At 35.8% G+C, this 16629-nt stretch overlaps 1 protein-coding gene across 4 annotated transcripts in view; it reads left to right on the plus strand.

Annotated features, from left to right (window-relative positions):
• Positions 1-15246, plus strand: part of TENT2 (terminal nucleotidyltransferase 2) — a 41301-nt gene extending 26055 nt beyond the window's left edge. For all 4 annotated transcript variants that reach the window (XM_042875385.1, XM_042875388.1, XM_042875387.1 and 1 more), the window contains 5 exons: positions 995-1038; positions 4143-4279; positions 8191-8282; positions 13123-13202; positions 14050-15246. In XM_042875385.1, the coding sequence (XP_042731319.1) occupies positions 995-1038; positions 4143-4279; positions 8191-8282; positions 13123-13202; positions 14050-14124 (428 nt within the window). In that variant the 3' untranslated portion in view covers positions 14125-15246. The remainder of the gene's footprint in view (positions 1-994; positions 1039-4142; positions 4280-8190; positions 8283-13122; positions 13203-14049) is intronic.
• The last annotated feature ends 1383 nt before the right edge of the window (positions 15247-16629 follow it).

The following is a 16629-nucleotide window of genomic DNA, read 5'->3' on the forward strand; positions in this document are numbered from 1 at the left end:
GAAGTTATCCCAAGCATGCTGTGAGAATTCTGCTGTTCTAATTTTTGGTCCTTGTGGAAGAGGAATTCTTTAACATCCCTTCCTCTGTGAGACCTTGTTTGAAGGTTGAATCAGGTCCCAGGTCAAGGTCCTGTATGCTGAACTTAATTATCATTTTTGCTAGTGAATGATGCAGGTAACCATGTAAAAGGACATGGTAATGTTAGAAGTTCAGTACAAGAACAATGCTGACAGTGCTGTCCATGCTCTGATTCTTTAGACGGATGTTGATACTTGAGGAATTTTTTCTGTCCACCTTTATCACCATCAGACCCGGGAGATAATTTTTTCTCTCTTAATTTTGTAGTGCAGTTTATGTTTTCCCATTCACGACTTATAAAAGTTATAATTGTTTAGTTTATGTTGTGTTAGTATTGTTATTGTCTGTATGATCTTAATGTTCCACTTGCCATTCAGTAGACCAGCTAAGAGCATTTGACTTCATTTATTTATGCTATATGGATAGGAACAGCTATTAAGTATTGGGTGTTTTATCTTAAAGTTATATTCAAGACTCAGTACATAATACTTAGCAGCTGGAAAGTGTATACTTGTGCAGTATATAGAGATTTCCAATGCTTTGGCAGAATCATTTTAAATTGAGGGGAAAAAATGAGTGAAGCTATAATTTGCCTTTTGGAAATCTAGATGAATTTCTTATAACAATGAATTAACATAAATTTTCAAAGTCAAGTAGTATCCAGCTGCTGTAGATTTTTCATGTCTTCTGCAAGTAGCAGTAACAGTTTCTTCCCTTAGCTGAATTAACTGCTTATACTATTATATATAAAATAAAGTAATATAAATATTTATGGAATAATTTTTACTTAATGTATGCTAGTGAAGTTCATAGTAGATATTTCTAAGATAGAATTTCAGTCCTTTGAGGTAATCAGTGATACTGTTTCCTATGAATTATGTGAATCACAGCAACTTTGAACTTTTTTTTTTATAGCCCTACCTGAACCCATCCTTCCATCCCTCCAAAAAAATTACCCTGTAAGTGTTTCTTATGTATTTACTACATCATGTATGTATATTGAACTACTTATCTAAAATACATGAATTCTTAAGTGTCTGTAATGGGTTAAACAGTTTGTAAGCCTGGTCATTGATAGAATAAACTTGATTGTAAAAAGGGTGATTTTGCTTCTTTTGATAGTTTCTTTAATGAGAGCAGCTTACTTTATAAGAGAAGTTTTCACTCAGAAATGTGTGCTAATGACAGCTGCTGATCTAATTCTCTCTATGGTGAACTGAAAATATCCCTGTATCCCTCTTAATAAGTTTAGCAGAGTTGCTTCTGTCCAATTGTGGTATTTCAGTTTTCTGTACCTTCCAACAGCTGTTGAGTTGCCTGGTGTTTTTTATTTCAGAGACTGAGTAAGGTATGTTTGAGACATCTGTAACCTCACAACACCTTAACAAGAAAATGCCCTTCTGGCATAGCATTTGCAGCTGTATCCAGATCATATTTTGTTGATTTTAATCCTCTGTAGAATTACTACTGTAATTAGTGAGCTTTTATCTAATTCCTTACCTAAAAATAACAGCTGATCTCTTAAATATTTGTTTGAGGACAGAAGAACTATTGCTGAGTAGTCTAGTGTCATCATTTATCTAGAGAAATTCCTTGTGCCTTCCTCCTAATTTTCATTTCAGTTGCTCTCTTTAAATTTTTTCTTTATTTGTTGTTGCTATGTCTTGATGTCCCTGTAGAGGTATGCTTTTTTTTTTTTTTTTTACTGTTGCTAATAATTATGTGGAGATAGTGTAAGAAAGCTGCACTTTCTTTTGCATATACTCCCTGTAATGCTGTAAAGGGAATATTTCATGATGCTATCATTGAGAAAATACTGTGGTGTCAGCCATCTTGGATAATTAGGATAATCGAGATGCATAAGAAGCCTTTGAGCTAATAATAAATTAAAGTTTTATTCCTGTTTTGTAATCCTTCTTAGATATACCTCTGATAAATTTTGGTGGTGTTTATTTTTTCTCTGATTTTTGCAGTGCCATGTATCTTCTAATCTCTTCATTGCTGTGAACAGTAATGTTCAACAGATGCTGAAAAGCATCTAAGACTGTTTTCTAGTTCTTGCATGTTTAGCGATATCTCCTGAATTTTTTTTAATTACTAAATTTGCTAATTATGTTTGCCTAAAATTTATATGCTGTAGTATTTTGAGTCTTGGTAGCATGTAACTTAAAGAAAAACAGCTGTGAGAGTCAGTAACATATACTTGTTTGTAATAATAATTCAAATTGTAGTGTATGAACTGTATAAATGTCTTCAGAGTACATTACAAATATTAACGATTAAAACAAGTAAAGCAAAACTATATACATATATAGACAAAAATATATATACAAAAATATATCCGTGACAATACCATAATTCTGAAAATGCTGGTGAGTGTATAAAATGCAAGTTTTCACCTGCGAAAGAGATAAATCATTTGCAGGTTCCTGTGTTTCCAGAACACTGCTGTAAGAATAGCATTTTTATCCTGTCTCAGCATAAATTTTTGTTTCTTATCTTGCCTTTAGAAAATATTAGTTAATATTATAAGATTAGTAATAATATTAAAAGAGTACGCTAGATATGATTGCCACAGAACTGAACCAAAACCGTGGATTAAGATATTAAAAGAAAAAGAACACTCTGGAAATTTGCAAATACATTTTCCATTTACTCTCTCAATTAGCAATGTAGTTAAGTATTTAAAATGTGCTGCAAAGTTACAACCTCTGAAAATTGGTACTGAAAAAAAAATGAAAATGAGAAATACACCAAAATGATTTTGGTCTTATACACTGTAGTAATAATTATAGAGCATAAGCAAATGACAATTGCCTAAAAAAAAAAAAAAAAAAAAAAAACAAGAGATTTCTTGTGATTGCAGGTGATCAAAACTGTGTCTCTGTCCTAATACTGCACATAAAAACTGCTTCTGAAACAAGCCACCCTCCTTAGTCTGTTTTTCTTCAGAAATCACAATTGCAGCTCTTTCTGCAACCTGAAAATACTTATGTGCTTTGAAGGAAATCACTTGCTTTAGATAATTGGTGCCTCGTAAAAGTCACATGCTTATCTTGAATGAGAAACAAAAGGCAAATTCTGCGACTCAATATATCACTATCACATATGTGAACGGTGAGAAGTCCTGCAGTGCCGCCAGATCTGCCCACCTGTGCATTCTGTTGCCGTGTGGCATCTGGCCCAGCTGGCACCAAGCTGACTTTTTGCAGAAATGCTGAAGCATATCATACACAGAGTTAGATTCTGGAGATTCCTGGTTGTCCAGCCAGATGAGATAAATAAGAGTAGCCCACAAAATGCATCAGTCTGTCCTGAAGTTTATACAGAACTTGCTTCTGTGTTAGATTTTCACAGATTGTCTCTGGAGATCTGTAATATCTTAGGTCATTACTGCTTCTGAAAAAGAAATGTACTTAACTTAAATGCCACATTCTGTATTCAAGTTTTTTGTGTGTAGGTTCTTTTTATTCTTTCAGATAGTTTGGGTAAAGAAGACACTACTGCTATCTTTGAAATAATTATATGGTAGAGTGCAGGCTCGTATTAGAGCTAGTAGGTTTGAGATACAAGCTTATGCTGTGAGAAAAAGCAATCAAGTTGTCTTTTTGGATTGAGTGTTTCTATATTGCAGTTATGGTAACTTGATTATAACTGCATTATCTTCACCTACACTATGTTAGTTCAGTTGCACCCAGCTTGGTGTAGGCTATCTTCTTCAGCCTCTACTCATGTTGTTCTAAAAGCTTGTAAATGCAAGTCTAGTTCAGAGATTGTCCCATGTAAAAATTCTTCAATGAACTGAAGGCAGAGTCCTATGTGAGATGATTCCGCTTGAGCTCATTGGAGTGATAAATATCAAGGATAATAGAATCTTTTTTTTTGTAAGTTTTTCTTGAACTTCTAATAAACAAATTAAGGCCAGCTTTTGTTTTGTAAAAAAATAAAAAATAAAAAAAAATTAAAAAAAGTAAAAAAAAAAAAAAAAAGTAAAAAAAAATGTGCATCTAGATTAAGATTGTATGTGTGTTTGTATGTACATACTCTGATTTTATTTTGACAGGAATCTTTTGATCCTACTATGCAGCTGCATCTTGTTCATCAGGCACCATGTACCATTCCTCCTTACCTCTCAAAAAATGAGTCAAGTCTCGGTGAACTGCTAATAGGCTTCTTCAAATATTATGCCACAGAATTTGAGTAAGTAATAAGCTCATCTTAGTGTTTTAGAATACTTAAAAGTTTTCATTTCTTCAGTATATAATCATTTATGATACTTAAACAGTAAAGAACAGTAATGCAGGAGTAATAACTGACAGCAGAAACAAATGAAAAAAAAAAAAAAACACAAAAGGAAAATAGGAATGCTAATAGAGTATTTGATGTCTTTTTGTAACCCCAGCATTTTATTCTGTCAGATAAGAAATTAAAAGCAAAACCAGAAGAAAACACACATGAATATCTGGCTAGGTTTCCCAGCATTCAGTGTAAAATATTTAAATAATGGAATGATTATATTTAGCCTAAAAAGGTAACAATTATCTTTAACAAATCCTGTTTGAAAACTGTGTAGAGCTGAGAAGTCGGGTTGGGAGATGTCACCTAATGCAGTAACTTACGATACTTTCAACTCTTCCTACTACGGAAATAAAACTTAGTTTTACTGCTGTCTTGGTCATCTCTATATCCCTGTTAACTTTAATTCCTGTTTCAATATGAATAGAGTGTTTGCTTTGAAGTTTTCAAAATTCCACATAGTTTTGTAGAACTGTGAACTGGATGTAGAAGGAATACCCAAATTATTGCCCTTGTTGATGAAAAGGCAGACAGAAGTGTTTCAACATTTGTTGTGTGTGTGTGATAGCGAGCCGGTAAGAATAAACTCAGTGCCACACAGTATATGATAACTTGGTTTTGAGGTCGCTGATAGAAATAGTGTGGTAGGTGGGAATATGGATGAGTTTAATAGACACAACAGGAGGCTGTTAGTCGTATTTTTCATTAAGCTATTGTTTTTTATTGCTACAATCAATGTATTTTTCACTCTTTTCCTGTAGAACATTTACTAGTCTTATTATGCACAGATATATTTTTTTACAATTTTATTTCGGATGATACAGCTCTGAAGTCAAGTCACATCTAACTGACCTGTACTGTGCCAGTTATTGAATCGCAATGTGTTTGGTTAAAAAGATTACTAAAGAAAACACTACTTCAGTTTTCATGAAAGTGATTCTTATAGATTTCCATCTGTGGTATAGGACACAATACTCCAAAGTTTAATACACAGGATCCATTTTGCTGAAAGAACCATGTATAATGGTCAGCAGTAATCGTATATGAAGATCATCATTTTGAACAGAATAAGTAATTGAAATTACTTGCCTGGATTGCTTAGCTGATCAACTGTTGCATGTATTGGTTACGAAGATAAATCAGGGTTGAGATGCATTATTTTAAATTTCCCCCTCAATCTAGCAAAGGCCAATAGATCTTTCAGTTAAAATGTATATTTTATTTTACTTGATGCAGTAAATAATACTTGATAGCAGGATGGATCTAAGGAATATGGCCAGAAGTCATTTTATCACCTTGTGTTGTTCAAATATACTGCAGGTTACCTTGTATTTGCACGTTGCTCCTTTCCACTGTCTTTTTCTGAGCTTTTTGTTGTGTATACAAGAAGTTAATTTTTTTTCCCTTTCTACTGAAATTGTGATATGGAAGTTCCTGCACAGATAAGACTATAAGGGTAAAGCTTATACAGTTTATCAGCACATTTAGAAATTATCTTGCTTGATAGAGTTGCTTGATATCGAGCTTGTAGAGTTCAAATCTGTATGATGTTTCACATGATGCAGCTGGCTACATGTATGCTTATAACTCAGTTTTCACTGTCACTGTTAAAGCTCTGCAGATCAGGGAGAGAATGTGACAAAGTATAAAAATGTATGGAAAGAAATGTACTGGAAGAAAGTATTTGCAAACTGGTCCCTGTTTACCAGGCCCTCCTTAAAAGAGTGTCTGATTTCACTTCTACCTTCACTCAGTGAGTGAAGGCAGCAGGTTTCCTCTTGGCTGCCGTTTTACATACTAAGACCTTGAAGTAAGGCCTTGCTGCAATGAAAATACTGTTAGGGAATATAAAGACTGTCATCTTTAGGGGACTGTGCTGCTTTTACGCTTCTTGTTTCAAGTTAAGATTATCCTTGGTTAAGTTATATTTGGTGGACATAATCAAAAATGAGCTACATTGTCTTGATAAAATATAAAGCACAATTCCTGGCAGCTCCCTTTAGGGCACAATTAGGTAACAAGGTGATCATGTTCTTCAATATGTTTGTAGTTTGTACGCATTTCATAAGCCAAAGCTGCTTACAGGAATGGATGATAGTAATGCTTTGGAAAATGCAAGCTTTTAACTCATACATAGACTTACACCTGGTTTTCTATCAAATTCTTGCTTTCTGTATGTGGTACGCATACATGATGTGGGCTGTCACGCCAGAAATAACTGGGTGACTGAGATAGCTCTTCAAATAATTGTTGTTAGCCTGTAGATTAAAATACAAGGATGTAGAATATTCACTTGGCATTGGCAATTGTGGAGTTGTGTGCAAGTCAAAGTGGTTAAAATCAATAAATCATTTGCTGTTGGTCATTCACTTCTAATTCATGCTGATTTTGGTACCAAGGCAGGGTTAATGAAGATTTAATGAGATAAACTAATTGTTTTCATCTTCTTATACTACTGAGCCAGTATAAGTGTTTTTATTTCTTGATGAAGGAGAAAGCCAAGTTTAACCTAAAGAAAAAAGAGATCAAGAGTAAAAGTGTTTTTTGAGGTGAAACAATACTTCAGCCGGATAGTTGAACTGCCTGCTTCTTCCAGTCACAACCAATGTTCTGGAGCTGTAGTTTTTCTGTGATAATCCAGTTTCTTGTTTTTTCCCTTTGTGTGGGTTTCCTTTGTTTATTGTTGAAGAGCAGTATACATGTTCTGTGGGATTACGGCTGACTTTTAAAAGTGACTTTAACCGTGAGCTGTACTTGAGCTAATTTGCAGAATTGGTAGGCACAGACTTTTAGCTAATGTAAACTATCTTATCACAACTGACTTAATGCCTTTATGACAGCTAGTCTATGACCTATGCAGCAGAGTTCTTCCAGACTTAACTGGTGATTTACACTGCCTGTATCTTTGCGTTATCTCAAAAGATCCATACAAGCAGGAGATCCAGTCAGGTGTACATAACACCAGTTCAGCTAGCAGCATGCTGCCCAGTTATTTCTTATCCCGATAGTCAGGGTGTATCATGATCTGTTGTTGGAATTTCAGGCTTTTTGCTGTGATAAGGCATTTGTCTGGTCTAGTCAAGAACAACTGAAAAACGGCTGCATAGAACTGGTTGAGAACATAAAACTGTAAATGTTGCTCTGGTTGCCATTATGTTTGGCATATCACTGTGCCAAGCCTCAAAAAGATTGTTCTCTAAACTGCACTGCTGTTCCTGTTTCAGTGCGATCATTTCTTTTGGTTCCATGGTTGTAAAACTGCAGCATGCAGTAGCTTACATTCAAAGGCTGCTTTGAGTTGTTCTAAATTTTGTACAGTTACAGAATATCTAAATTACCATGTATACAAGATATTAGTACTTTCTAATAAGCTTCTTGCACTGGGAAAGCTCATCTGTAAGCATGCTTTCTTTTTCTATCTTGATCACTGAATGCACATTAATGAAATGCTTTGTCTTCCTCTGCTCTTAACTCTTTTTCCCAAAGAAATATCTGAAAAATTTATGAGACTGTAATTTATTTTGAATTTAGAAATAAATGCAGGACTCCATATTCAAGATAACATGCAAATCTATGATGTTCTGTTTTGCAAATGTTTTCATAAATATACTAAAGTGCTTGTGGAATTCTTTCTTGTTTCCTACAAAGCATTCCTTACTTTTGTATAGTATTTTACACTAACTTTCTCATTACTGTAAAGTACTATAATATATAGGCTTGAGACAGAGCAGTAAGACAGTTCATTAATGTAAACAGACATTATTCATTCAGAATTAAGAGTTTAAAGGTCTGCAATTTCTTTTCCTTTTCCCTAGTTGGAGCCATCAAATGATTTCAGTTCGTGAGGCCAAAGCTATTCCAAGACCTGATGATGTTGAATGGAGAAACAAATATATATGTGTAGAAGGTAAAATTTAAAGCTACATTATCATTTTAACTACTGAGACACTAAATCAATCACTTAAATATGAGCACCATAAAATTTAATTATGTGCATGTGAAATATATGTATGCAGTAAATGAAGTTTAATCAGTGTAAATAGTGTTGGAAACAGTCTTACTGAAAACATTTGAGAAGGAAGCTTTAAGTTCTGTAGTGTTTAAAAATAGTTCCCCTGACCTTTTCTTCAAGAAGACTCATTGCCCTGTTACTTTTGGCACAGTGATTCAGGCTTTGACAAGGAATGGCCTTTATGGACAGTAATATGCTTGGCTGCTCTGTAAAAATAGTCTTCAGTTTTGCCAAGATTGATCTTCTGAAAAAACAGAGTGGACCATATTCAGATTCTTCTGTAAGAATATTCTTTGTTCTAGTAACGCTTTGGCATTTCATGTCTTAGCAGTAAGTAAATTATGCATACGTTGATCCAATTGCAGCTACTATTTTTGATGGGCTTTTGTATGTGCAGTTTCCACAGACAAAGTGTGATACCCTCCAGAACTATAGGTGAAACCCAGGCTGTGTTTTGGAGTCACTGGTCTTGGCACCTGTAGTTCAAGCTGAACTGGGAATTAGCACAATGCAAGAACCTATTTCTTGTTCTCTTGTTGCCCTTCAACTGCCATCAGTAGTCTACATGGAGAAGGTGAAGACCAGACCAGGGAAAGTGAAAATAACAGGGAAGGATTGTGATGTTAGAGCAGAATATGAAAACAAAAGTAGGGAAGGGACTGGGAACTGTCAGGTAGGCTGGAAAGAGTTAGCACTGTGAAGATGAAAGAAAAAAGAAAAGTGAGAGTCAGAGTGCAGCACTTGAAGGCAAATTTGCAGGACAGGAGCTGAAAAGCAACATGGGGCAGAAGAAGTAGAATTAGAAGTATCTGGTTTAGGACACCGAGGTAAGAAGTGAAGGTTTGAAATGTGGAAGGTGGCTTGGGTCCTAGCTTTACATAAATAGGAGACTATTAGGATTAGGACTCCAAACATTGGAGTTTTTGGAAAAAAGATTACTGGAGCTTGGATATGAGCCAAACAGTATGGCCAGAGATGTTGAGAGACTGCAGAAATCCTGTAGTGGAGGGGATAGGCGCAGTAAGGCAGAAAGCCTGTGATTTAGATGCAGGCATTCCTCAAGACTTGTGGCAGGATGGATGTACATCCTGTATGTGTGCATGCAGTTTTATGTGGTTGTGCTATTCTGTGCGGAGAAGATTACCTACAGGTGAAATCAGTTATTATGTGTTTGGAGCTGTAAATCGTATTTATGTCAATGTCAAAATCATATGCTATGTCAAGCCACGTGGTGAAATTCCTGTCCCTTATGTGGACATTTGGAGAAAAAAAAAAAAGAAAAAAAAAGAAAAAAGTTGTGGAAGGAAAACAAAAACCAAAACCAACAGTTGTAGGGTAAACTACACTGAAACCTATGAAGAAGGCTTCACGTTTGACTTCGCTGTCTCAGAGCTAAGAAATGTGAGAATTCAAAAATATCTGTGCAGCTGAAGTGATCTGGGATAGCGTTGTGCAGAAATTGCTGAGACTGTGTTCTGAATGTGGGAGGTGGGAATGCTCAGCAGCTGTGCCTTCTGCTGTCACATGATGCTGATGCTCTGTGTTACAAGGCGGCTGCCTGTATCTTTCAGGCTTTCAACTTTTTCATGGCATTTCAGTGTGGTGGAATAAGATTCATTTTCTATGAAAAAAGAATAATAGCATACAAAACAGCCATTTTAGAACAAAAAATTGTGTTTTAAGTTTTATTGTCTTGAGACTGATTCTCACTTTGTTTCTGCTTTTTGAGAAACAAAATAGCAGAGGTGCTCTTTTCAAACAGTTTAAAATTTGGCTGGCAATTACCACTATAGGGATAGAGAGAACACTGCTTTTACTGGCGCATATTCCTTGTCAGAATCTCTAAATTGATGGTGATCGTTCTGTTTTGAGGTTAAGTCTTGTCTGTATTGAACAATATAATACGTTCTCTTTAAAAAAAAAAAAAAAGAGATAAGATTGGAAATGCTCAAAACCTGGTAATTTTATGAGAACTCAATTAGCAGTCACTTAGGGAAACAGGATCGAAAGCTTTCTATGCTGTATCTTATTTGTTCTTGTACCAGACATTAAAAATAACAATAGAAATAATTCTTCAGGGTTTGTTTTGTAGCAGTTTTGGAATTTTATGATTATTTATATTTTCATTTGAAAGAACAATGTCTCTTTAGCCTTTCCCTCAAAAATTGGTGTTAAAGTTGTATTACATTCTTTTTCTTTTAATATTCTCAGTGTGTGAACAAAGTAACTTATGATGGAGTCTTACTGTACACATGGTTAGAAAATGCAAAGTGGTGTAAATAGTTGCTGATTGCAGAAGTATTTCTACTTTGCTTCAGGGAATGAATTTGTCTGCTGACAGCTAGTAAATATGCAAGAATAAAGGGAAGATGTGAGTCAGTTTTTTGTGACTAGGAAGAGTGCCTTTTCCCCCTGTGAGTTAAGGAAGATTGTACAGCTGTAGTCTTGTTAATTCACAAAAATCTCACTTGGCTCAAAATAAATACCTAAAAGATCCTGGCATTAAAGGAGCAGTTATCATCATGTGTAAGACAAACAAAAGAAGTACCATACTGTTTCACATGCTAAGGGATGTGGAATTCTTTGTAGCAGTAGGTCAATCTAACCAATGACATCTTTGGTACTAGAGGATTAGGTGATTCACTAATTTAATTGAAAGATTTTTGTTTCAATCAAAATTGTTTGATGCAAAAATAAATCTGCCGTGTAAACATACATTAAAACCTTTGTATAGCTAGTGTGAAGGAAAAAGTTAAAGAAACTTCCCAAATGCAACATTTACTGCTTGAAATTATTTATTTGATTTAAATAGGTTTCAGTAATAAAACTACAGTGCCAGAGAATATATTCCAAATTTCAAGTCCCAGTCCACACAATGTTGTAATCCCTCCTGATGTCTACTTAGTGCTTTATTTTACCTTATGTCCCTACCTGAATAAAAGCAATTCACAACCAAGTGTTGTAGTTTAACACAAGTTAGGTAGCCAGGCAGCACACAGCTGCTTTCTCATCCCCCCTTTTCAATGGGGCAAGGAAAGAAAATACAATGAAAAAAAATTGAGTGGAGATAAGGACAGCAGTCAGTCACTCATAAATTACCATGATGGTCCAAACAGACTCAGTGTAGGGAAGATTATTGCAATTTATTGCCAATTAACAACAGGCTAGAGCAGTGAGTTGAAAGAAACTGCAGATGCCTTCCCTTTATTCACTTTCTCCTACCTGCTCCCCCAGCAGCAGGGGTTGTGGTCAGTTCATAACTCTATCTCTGGCACTTCTTCATGGCCACCTTCTGCCCCTGCTTCATGTGGGACAGGATGCCATCCTTCCCTATCTGATGCTGTGTGGGCTCCCCACGGGCAGCAGCTCTGCAGGCACAGCTCCACACGGCTCCGTCCCACAGGCCCCCCCTCAGGAGCTGCTCTGGCACTGTCCCACGGGCGGCAGCTGCCCCAGCCCTCCCGCCCCACCGCAGGCTGCTCCCCACGGGCTGCTCCTGCGGGGTATCCGTGGGCTGTGCCTCCTCCGGGCCTCAGCCACTGCTGCACCGTGGGCTCCTCCGTGGCTGCACCGGAGATTTGCTCTGCATGGTGCCCGTGGGCTGCAGGGGGACGGCCTGCTCCTCCGTGGGCCTCTGTGGGCTGCAGGGAGCTGCTGCTCCACGCCTGGAGCACCTCCTGCCCCGCTCCTGCCCAGGCGGTGATGGCTGCAGGGCTGCTTCTCTTACATTTCGTCACTCCTCTCTTCCAGCTGCTGTTGTGCAAGGTTTTCCCCTTTCTTAACCTCACTCTCCCAGAGCTCCCCAGTGAGATTCACAGCTCAGCTCTGGCAGCAGCAAGTCCCTGTTGGAGCAGCTGAGACTGGCTCTGATCTGACATAGGGTGGTGCTGAGCTCTGCTCACAGAGGTCTTCACTTTTCTGATACCAAAGCCTTGCCATGTAAACCCAGTACACCAAATAAACAAAAAAACAGTATGCATTTTTATGCTTTGCTGGCTTTTTAGGACTTTAATACATTCCAGCAGTCTGAAATATACTTGTTATTTAAGTAGTTTTCTAGTAAGGCAACAAAGACTTAAGAAAGCATTTTTCTACTGCATCATAATACATAATTGTTTAGCAACTGTTATTTTTCCATATGTTAGGAAGTTTTATCAGGAGCAAATAGTACTTTAATTAAAAAAATGTTCCAGAGGAAAAAAAGGAAAACATTAAAAACCATATAAACTTGTAGTCTGATAGCTGCAAACTTTAGAATCTGTTGTTAACTTCTGAATAGATATAGATTCTTACAGCCATTCATAAAAATCACATCATACCCTAAAAAGCGATATTTTAATATTTTTCTGTATTTCACTGAAACTGTTGCATGAGATGAATCTAATGTGTAGTAAGTCTTAAAACATTTCCATATACAAAATCTTATTATCGTAGACTAATACGCAGTCACAGATAATTACTGATGCATGAGTTCAGCACAACCAACATATTGTGCTTTGCAAGAAATAATGATTTCACAGTATTTGTGGTTTACATGTTAGAGTGCTTAGGGTTTGAGACTATTCTGGATTAATATTACACAAAATCAGATTTGAAAAAGAAGCTGGAATCAGCTGCTTAAAAACCTCTTGGGAAGAAATGGTATGTTGACTTTTTCCTCCTCATTGCTAGCTCTGTGAAATAGAATAGCTGTAGGTTTTTTTAACACTTTCAATGTTTGCCTTTGATCTTGCAGAGCCCTTTGATAGGACAAACACTGCTAGAGCTGTACATGAAAAACAGAAGTTTGACACTATCAAAGAGGAATTTTTGAAGGTAAAAATAGCATCCATTTTATTTTTCTGGTCACTTTGGTTTTCAAGATGGCTAAACAAATGATAGTTATTGTGCTTGCCTAATTCTGATTGTCCTTATATCATGTAGTGTGTATAAAGTGTACTTGATAAGTACATTCAGTATAGATTGCATATATTACACGTATGGGTACTTCATGTTTGTAAACCTACAAAATAGAATATACATATAAATATGCATAAATAAAAAACTATTCTAATCTTCTTTAGGAAAATAAAGTAATGTAAATATGGCTCACTGCTATTGAGTGATATCTTTTCCTGTGACTTTAATTGCACATTGTGGGTAAAATGAACTGTGCATTAAGATAGGAGGGCCAGTGCAATTATTCCCAAGTTCATGATCTAAAAGATGTGACAGTTGTGTCTTGGAATCCACAAGAACACTGAAGAAAATGTTAACAGTAACTTTAAAGACACGAATTCTGCAAATGACAGAGTATAACTGCCTGTATCAGTAGTTTTGGTATGTGTGCTTTTAGGACAATTATTTTGCAGTTAGAGAATTAATGTAATACTTAAATAATGTGAATATCTGTCACAGTCTCCAGAAACACAAATCTGCTCTCTTCTTGAAAGGATGTACCTTTCTCAATAGTCCTCTGCATTTTGTGTACTTCTCAATTATTTTTCTCTGCATAAATATCTTTAAATAATATAATAATATCTTTAAATAAATATCTTTCCTCTAGAGGAGAAAAATATCAAATTTATTTTCGTGGATCTGTGAGGCTTACTGCTTAAAAGGATATTTAAATATTGATGGAAAACATGATTTGTCCTTCTCACCCTTCTACTTCTTTCCTCAGTCTTGGCAGATACTGCGAGACAAGAAAGACTTGAGCTTCGTATTACCTTTGAGAGCCACCATACAGAGAAGATAACAAACTTCTTTCATTTTCTCCATATTGGATCCTGCTGAAATAAAGAACAGTATCAAAACCCAGGTTACACCCTTGTTATTTTATTATGTGCTTTCCTTGTTATGCTTTTGTTAAGGATATCTTTGTAAGAAAGACTTCATATTTTATTATTGACATTTATTAATGCAGTTGTTCACTCAGAGATGTGTTTTCTGAGAACACTTGTATTGTTAATTTCTGGAAGAGAATGTTGTGACTAGAGCAGCAGACCACAGGAGTAAATCTGTTGTAAACAAAGTATGGGAATGTACTGACTTTCCATAATCTGTGTTGTCATCAATTCAGACAAATTTAACAATGAAATGACTGAAATCAGAGCTAAACAGTGTATGAGTCTGTATCCTTAAGGCACTGCACACAAACTGTCCTTGATGAGCAGACAGCTTGTGCTTTCTGTCTGTTTAATGCAGTATGCACTTTTGCTCAGTTTGGCACTTCCCAGTTATATTTTTATTTTATATAGAACAAAAGCAACAATTTATGAAAATTAAGCTAGATTACAGTTGGTAATGTTCTGGATATTAAGAACTGTAATCTAAAATGGAATTTTCAGTCAACAGTTCTACAAGAAAGTTGAACTGAAAAAGGACAATTCAGTTTATGTGATTGATTCATGTTCACGTAGCAGACAAGATAATTTTTAGTGCTTCGTTTTACAAATTCAAAGTAGTAGCGTTATCTGCGTAAAATACCCCTGCCCTACAGTAGCTACACTAAGCTGGGATTTTGTTTTGATTTTGTGTAAATGTTTGTTAACTGGTAGGCTGCTGTAAATTGATTTCAAATAAGTAATCTTAAAAATTGTAGCTTTTCCAAACAACAAAGTAATGAAACTTTTTAGACCTGCTGTAGCACAGTTTGTGCCTGTCATGTGTTTGTTATTCATTGTCAATACTTCTAATTGATGTCAAATGCATATTAATGCATTTTTTTTTTAATATTTTGTATGGTGTCCCGTGGAATAAAGTTTCTGGAAGATACAGCTTTCTTTGATGTTTTATGTTTGTTTGTATTGGACATTTGATATAGTTCCTATAATTAAGTAGAAAAGGAAATGAATGTAAAGGTCAAGGCACCTGTTACAAATAAAAATTTTCTACGGGTATTTTGTACTGTGTCTGTGTGCGGATACAATTTTCATCTGTTGCCACTTCTAACAAGGTTGTGAAAGCCCTTACAATTCAAAATAACGTGGATTATTTTTTCTTGCGCAAACCTTAGGTTCTAATTTATTTAAAGTCTTACAATTTAGAAGTTCCAGGAACAGTAAATTGTTTGCCTGCTGGAAGTTTACTTTCTGCTCATACTTAATCATGATCTATCTGATATTTTGGCTTGCTTCTTGAAACAGCTTCCTTTTAACAGGCTTTTAGTTTTAATCTGACTTTGTCAGTCATCTAAAATGTTCTCCCTCTATGTGGATGTTCCCTGCATCATCCCTCATTTTTATCTAGTGGTGTAAGCATGGGTGAAGCGTTTCATTTTGCCCTGTTTTATGTAAAACAGTACTAAATTTTTTTAGAAAAGAATGATGACTAGATTCAAAGATGTCTGTAGATTGCGGTGAGGGGGATGTTGCTCCTTTTTTAAGAAGCTCTGGGCGTCTCTTTTCCTACAAAATGTAAACTCCCAAAATAGTATAATTAAGAAGGGACATCATGTTCAAATTCAGCAAAAATGCATTTTAAGTAAGCTGGATGTGAGGCATCAAACTGTAAATGACCATCACTTAAGGCTTTACATTCAAAACATTTATAGGAAAGAAAGCACCTTAGATTACTGCTTTATGTTTGAAACAAGTTTTTCCTGAAATGCAACTTTATAAAAACTGACCCATCTTATTAATCATCTTTACACAAGCTTGAGATGACCTATGTTTTTACAAGTAATCCAGTGTGTTTTTCTTCAGTTCATTTACTTCTGATAAGCTATACTTATAATCAAAATTATAAAAAGTAGATGGTAGTTTTGCCAAATATCAGGACAAGCATGTTTGTCACAAAACTCCCCAGTACTTAAATTACAGTAGCAGGCACCATCGAAGCAGTATGACTTAGCTTACCTTGTAATGAAAGAAGCAAATTGAGTAAGTGGTTATCTGGCATAGTGCACAGAAAGTGGCACTACTTTCATATATTGAAAAATGATCTGAGATGGTCAGGAAACAAATTTCACTATATGTCATGCTGTCACATTCTTTGTCAAGGCAAACAAGAGCAGCACTACTTTCTGTGGAAGTGCCAGGCAACTGGAACAACATCAAGTAAATGTGATACTTGGTGTGTGTAGGACTGTAACTTTTGATAGAAAACTTCAGATAACGTTCCACAGTATAAATAGTTTTGGAATTGTTTTGCCACAGTTTCATAACAAAACCCTTCATTAACCCTCCCTTCCACCCCCCCGCCTCCCCCCCCCCCCCCGGTGAGGAATATTTACGCTGGGAGACTTTTAGTAGGAAGTCTG

This window comes from Lagopus leucura, unplaced genomic scaffold (assembly GCF_019238085.1).
Source record: "Lagopus leucura isolate 7727_CA_CO unplaced genomic scaffold, USGS_WTPT01 Super-Scaffold_100014, whole genome shotgun sequence".
NCBI lineage: Eukaryota > Metazoa > Chordata > Aves > Galliformes > Phasianidae > Lagopus > Lagopus leucura.